Below are 5,712 nucleotides of genomic sequence, written 5' to 3' on the forward strand. Positions count from 1 at the left end.
TGAAGGGTTTGTGTCACCCGTGCGGTCGCAGGCGACGGACTTTAACGGTCATAGCATCTTATAGACTTCAGGGGAACTGTGCCGATAATCGGCTGGATACTCTATACCAGAAAACCCAGAGAAATCTCGGACAGCACAGCCAGTGGTAGGATTCGAACCCACAACCTCCCAGTTTTCAGCACGACCTTGGCCAGCGCCCCAACGAGCCGACGCCTTTACCCACTCTGCAATGCCGCTGGTCACTCAGTGTCTGCTCGGCGCGTCTCAGGTGATGTTGTACATGTCGTCTGGCAACAAGGACACCGCGGAGTTACAGCGTAGGCGTCGTGCTGCGGAGCATTTCGGGCTGGTTATAGATGGGAGGCAATCGGCGCAGTTGGGGTCGATTCTTGGGAGGAACGAGTGTTACATATCGTCATAACCACATACTCCTATAGAGAGACGATATGTAGAATTCATGTGAATTCGAATCTCAAAAGGGCAGCAAATGTAAAGTCTTCTTCAATACGACGTGTGTTCTTTGAAGGTGAGGCCTTTTTGCCCTGTATAAGCTGCCTATAACTTGTCATGCTCTATTCCTGGAGCCGACAATGTGGTTTCATGGTTGCGCGCATGTCGCGAGTTTAAAGCAGCAGTGCAAGACTCCCGAAGATAAAATCTATTTGTGGAGGAATATTCGATCACAACATAACGTGCTTTGCCGGGCAACACTGGATGCTTCTGAGTCGCACTGCCCATAGGAACAGTTATTAGCAAATCAAAGAGAGACACCCTGTTGTGTTGCTTGGTATACGATGAGAAGCACGCACCGTCAGATTCACGGTATACTCTTTATTCCGCCATCTTGATAACCTTCCCTGGTTGCCAGCACAACAATCGGGGCAGGTTGTATGGACGTGGATAATACAGTGACATAATAGCACAGGTAATATAAGACATTCCCCCCTCCAGTTGTTGTGTTGCTTGGTATATGATGAGAAGCACGCACCGTCAGATTCACGGTATACTCTTTATTCCGCCATCTTGATAATAACCCTGGTTGCCAGCACAACAATCGGGGCAGTTTGTATGGATGTGGATGATACAGTGACATAATAGCACAGGTAATATATGACATTCCCCCTCCACCTTATATGTAGAAACGATTTCTGGAAGAAATATAGGTGAAAACACAAATGGATAACGCGAGATAACAAAAGGTTCAAAAGTCACAGCTCTCCCTCTTGCAGCTCTAGGTATAGTTGAGCCTGTCTGGTGGCACACCTCTTGAACTTCTGATGGGGTACCGGTTGGGAGAACCAGAGTCCTGTGCGGAAACACCGTCGTGGTGTCGATCATCATCTGGTGGATCGTTGCTGGTTTGGTTTTGTGGGTCGTCGCGTCTGGTGTCATCAAGCAGTTCGTCGTCTTCGTCGCTATTTTCTACGTTAGGTGTGTGCTTGTACTCCGCTCCAAGTTTTTTGAAGAAGCTTGCATTCCGTGTGATGATATGATTATTTCTTTTTGCTGAAATTTGACTGCCTATGACTTCTACGACAATATAAGGCACCGGGTCAAATGTCGACGTCAACTTACTAATCTTCTTTTGTTTGACCAAAACAACATCTCCTTTTTGAAGAGTGTGTTCCTTAGTATGTCGTTTTTCGTCTGCTCGTGCTTTCGATATTTCTTTTGCTCTTGTATCGTTGGAGAGAGTAGCGTCGTGTGTGTCCGTGGTCTCACGGTGTACCGAACTCGGCAAGGTGGTCAACATTTTCCTTCCAAAGAGAAGCTCATATGGCGAAAGCTTTGTAGTGGTGTGCGCAGTAGCACGGTAGCAGAGCAGAAAGTCATGTATTTTCTGCATCCAGTTCTGCTCTTCCACATGGCGCGTTTTAATCGCTTTCATGAGTGTTTGGATGAAGCGTTCTGCCTCTCCATTCGCTTCAGGCCACAACGGAGTAACCCTGTGGTGTCGGAAACCGAGTTCCTGTGCGAAGACTTTAAACTCTGAGGAGTTGAAAGGAGGTCCGTTGTCAGTTTTTATTTGCTTCGGGATGCCGAATTGTGACAGAGTTCTTCTTAGCAGTGCTATGGTTGATGACGCTGCGGTTGACGGAACGACTTCCACTACCGGGAAACGGGAATATTCGTCTACAAGTACCAGAAGGTACTTTCCATTCGGAAATGGGCCTGCAAAGTCCATCGCAAGGCTTTCCCATGCCCCGTCAGGCAGTGGAGTTGGCTTTAGAGGATCGCGTTTTGGTCCATGTGTGACAGCTTGGCATGGAATGCAATTGCGCACTGCCTTTTCTACGAGGGTATCCATTTTGGGAAACCAAACGGACTCGCGGAGCAGTTGTTTAGTCTTCACCATGCCCATGTGTCCTTTGTGGGCAAGCTGAACTGCACGTTCCTGAAGACTTGAAGGGAGCAGTAACCTTGTGCCTCGCAGTATGAGACCTTGTGGCGTCACAGACAGTTCAGTCTCTAGAGGCTTGTAGGGTTTGACGTGCGGCTTATTCCACAGATCATGTCTCATAGAGGGGCATGCTTGAATTGCTTGTGTGAGTTCTTGACACGTGACATCGGCCAATGTTGCCTTAATGACTTCCTCGGTGTTTATTGCACGAGGTACTGCGATGCTTGACAGGAATAAGACATACTCGTCAGGTACCTTGCTGGTTCGAAACCTTGGGTTGGTTTGCCCTACAGGATGTCGGGACATGTAATCTGAAGGATTTTCTGATCCTTTCTGGTGTTGTACAGTGAAGCTGTACTGCTGAATTCATAGACACAGTCGTTCAATCCTTGCAGATGGTCGCGAACTTGGATTTGTCAGAATATTCACAAGCGGTTTGTGGTCAGTGTGTAGCACAAAACAGGTTCCGTAGAGGTAGATATTGAAGTGCTCTATGGCCCAGACCGCAGCAAGAGTTTCTTTCTCGATTTGCGAGTAGCGTTCCTCTGCCTCTGTAAGGCTACGGCTGGCATATGCCACTACACGAGTTCTGTCACCACCATCCTGCGCGAGGATGGCTCCTAATCCCTTTGGACCTGCATCAACTGTGATATGGGTGGTTTTGTTCTGGTCGAAGTAGGCCAGGTTGCTGCTATGAGTGAGCACGTCTTTTAGCTGGTCCAGTGCTTTTTAATGCTCTGTTGTCCAGTTCCATGGTGTTTCCTTCTTTGTCAGGTAGCGTAAAGGCGCTGTTAGCTGGGCTAGGTTAGGAATGAACCTGCCTGCAGTAAGTGATCATTCCAAGAAGGCTTCTGACCTCAGACACATCTCTTGGAGGTGGCATATTTAGGAAGCCTTGTACCTTAGCAGGATCTGGTTTGATGCCTTTCTCTGAGAAGATATGTCCGAAGAATGTTAGCTCACGCTGGAAAAAGCTGCATTTTTTTGGACTCAGTGTGATTCCACAGTCGGTGAGGCGTTTCAGGGTAGCGTCAAGGGAGTCGTTGTGTTCTCTTTCGGTCTTGCCATATACCAGGGTGTCGTCGCTGATGTTTATTACGCCGGGAATGCCCGCAAGTACTTGACGAACCGTATTTTGAAAAAGTTCGGCGGCTGCGTTTATATCGAAGTTCAACCGCTTGTACCTGTAAAGTCCCATGTGAGTTGCGAACGTTGTGATATGACGACAGTCTTCCTTAAGTAGCAGCTGATGATAGCCGTCGTTTAGGTCTAGTTTAGAGAACATCATTGCACCGTTTAGGCAGGTAACGAGGTCTTCTAGTGTAGGTGAGGTGTGGCGTTCTCGTATAATAGCTTGGTTAGCGCGGCGCATGTCAACGCACTGACGCACTTGGTCAGGAGCGTGTGGCTTTGGAACCACGACTATGGGGGACACCCACGTTGTTGGACCCGTGGCTTTTTCAATAACATCTAGCTGTATCAGCCTGTCGATCTCCTTTTCTACTGCTTCACGAATGTGAAATGGAAGAGGACGTGCTTTCTGTGCGACTGGTGGAACCGTAGGGTCGATGTGGAGCTGAACTTCAAATTCCCTTAACTCTCCAAGGCCAGTGAACAGTTTGGGGTACTTGCTTAGAATGTTTTCTTTGCTTGTCGCCACGTTGTAAGCAATGGATATGAGCCCAAGTGCTTCAGCCAACCGAAAACAAAGCAATGACTCACTAGGCGTTGCTGTGACAAGGACGGTATCTTCCACCACCGAAGTCTTGTAAGAGAATGGTGCCCGGAACTTTCCTAGTAACGGAAGGTCATTCTTCGATCCATATGCAAAGACCTTTGGCACGGGCTTGACAAGTTGGGGTCGTTGCGGGATGCTATTGTACGTGTCAAGGCTAATTATGTTCACCGTAGCGCCTGTGTCTATGATGAATTCTAACTCCTTGTTGAAGACAGTGAGCATCACCCTCTTGGCTTTAGATCTTTTCGGGAACAGTGCAAAGGCTTCATCATCGGACTCGCTGTCTGCACTCTGGTTTGTAACTTCATGAACGACATTTGGGTCTTCGCTTGTGTTGTTTTTACTGCGGCACACGACTGCGAAATGGCCACGTTTCCGGCACGCATTGCACGTTGCATTTCGTGCTGGACAAGACTGTTTTCCGCCTTTGTAAGGCCAAGCACCACCACAGTTGAAACACTGCTTGTCTTGACGCGTGCTCGTTGACGTTCCCGTGTCAGTAGATGCGTTGCTACGTTGAGACTTCTTGCGTGTAAGACGATGCACATCTGTAGACATGGATGCCTCAATATCGTTCACTTGTCGAGTTGTAATTTCGTAAGTGCGGCCTTGTGTCAGAAGCTGGTCAAGTGTTGCATCCGTCTGTAGTGCGAAGCGTCGGAGTTTTGTGGACGTTGTGCCGAGAACAATTTGAGATTTGATTTCTGCTTCAGTGTTTGCAAACGAGCAATTTCGAGCCATTGTGCGCAAACGCGTATAGAAGGAATCTATGCTCTCGTCTTCTTGTTGCGTTGTCCGTCGGAACTGAAAGATCTCGTAGTCTTTGTTTACCTTAGGCGTGAAGTGATCGTGGAGCTTTTTCTTAGCTGTAACGTAAACATCTGCCGTGGAGGCTGCATCGGGTCGTGTTTCTGCTTCGGAGGATTGAGTTACGGCTGTACCTGGGTGCGGCTCCAGCGACGTGTATACGTCATATCCGTCATCCCCAATGTAATGTAGAAGCAATGCTTTCTTTTGGGCTGGACTTGTGATATTGAGACCAACGAGTAGACTTTCAAATCGATTTATCCAGCGCTGCCAACGGTCCCCAATAGTAGTGTGATCCGAAGAAAGGTCAAACGGAGGAAATGCCGGTAAGGCAGCGGGTACGACCGCCATGTTGAATGCTCGTTGCTCACCTCTTGTGTTCTCGGTAGCGCCTCAGGAGTCAGTGACTTGGTGACATCTGTGCTGTACGAGGAGTTGCGCGCATCGCTCGAATATGCCCGAAGGAGTTCGCACTCGTCGCCAGTTGTTGTGTTGCTTGGTATATGATGAGAAGCACGCACCGTCAGATTCACGGTATACTCTTTATTCCGCCATCTTGATAATAACCCTGGTTGCCAGCACAACAATCGGGGCAGTTTGTATGGACGTGGATGATACAGTGACATAATAGCACAGGTAATATATGACACGTGCTATGTGGTGAAGTTCATTTTTAAGAGTGTATACTTAGTCGTGGAAGGACCGGAAGTCTTCATGGCACCGGAAGTTGTGGAGGGGGCTAGTTTATGTTTACCCGTGCATTCAG

The 5,712-nt window shown here is 48.3% G+C and overlaps 1 protein-coding gene across 1 annotated transcript; it reads right to left on the minus strand.

The window, feature by feature from the left end:
* Positions 1 to 1,231: 1,231 nt before the first annotated feature.
* On the minus strand, positions 1,232 to 5,297 carry LOC135400621 (uncharacterized protein K02A2.6-like). Its single transcript, XM_064632451.1, has 3 exons — positions 3,223 to 5,297; positions 2,831 to 3,092; positions 1,232 to 2,761 (listed from the first exon to the last, which is right to left on the minus strand). The coding sequence occupies exons 1-3, from the start codon at positions 5,295 to 5,297 to the stop codon at positions 1,232 to 1,234; spliced, it is 3,867 nt and encodes a 1,288-aa protein (XP_064488521.1).
* Between the last annotated feature and the right edge of the window lie 415 nt (positions 5,298 to 5,712).

This window comes from Ornithodoros turicata, chromosome 7 (assembly GCF_037126465.1).
Source record: "Ornithodoros turicata isolate Travis chromosome 7, ASM3712646v1, whole genome shotgun sequence".
NCBI lineage: Eukaryota > Metazoa > Arthropoda > Arachnida > Ixodida > Argasidae > Ornithodoros > Ornithodoros turicata.

Coding starts and splice junctions, on each gene's coding strand:
- LOC135400621 (XM_064632451.1), bottom strand. CDS start 5,297: ATGGCGGTCGTACCCGCTGCCTTACCGGCATTTCCTCCGTTTGACCTT. Junction 3,093..3,222: donor GGAATGATCACTTACTGCAG/GCAGGTTCATTC, acceptor GCTCACTCATAG/CAGCAACCTGGCCTACTTCG. Junction 2,762..2,830: donor ACACTGACCACAAACCGCTT/GTGAATATTCTG, acceptor CTATGAATTCAG/CAGTACAGCTTCACTGTACA.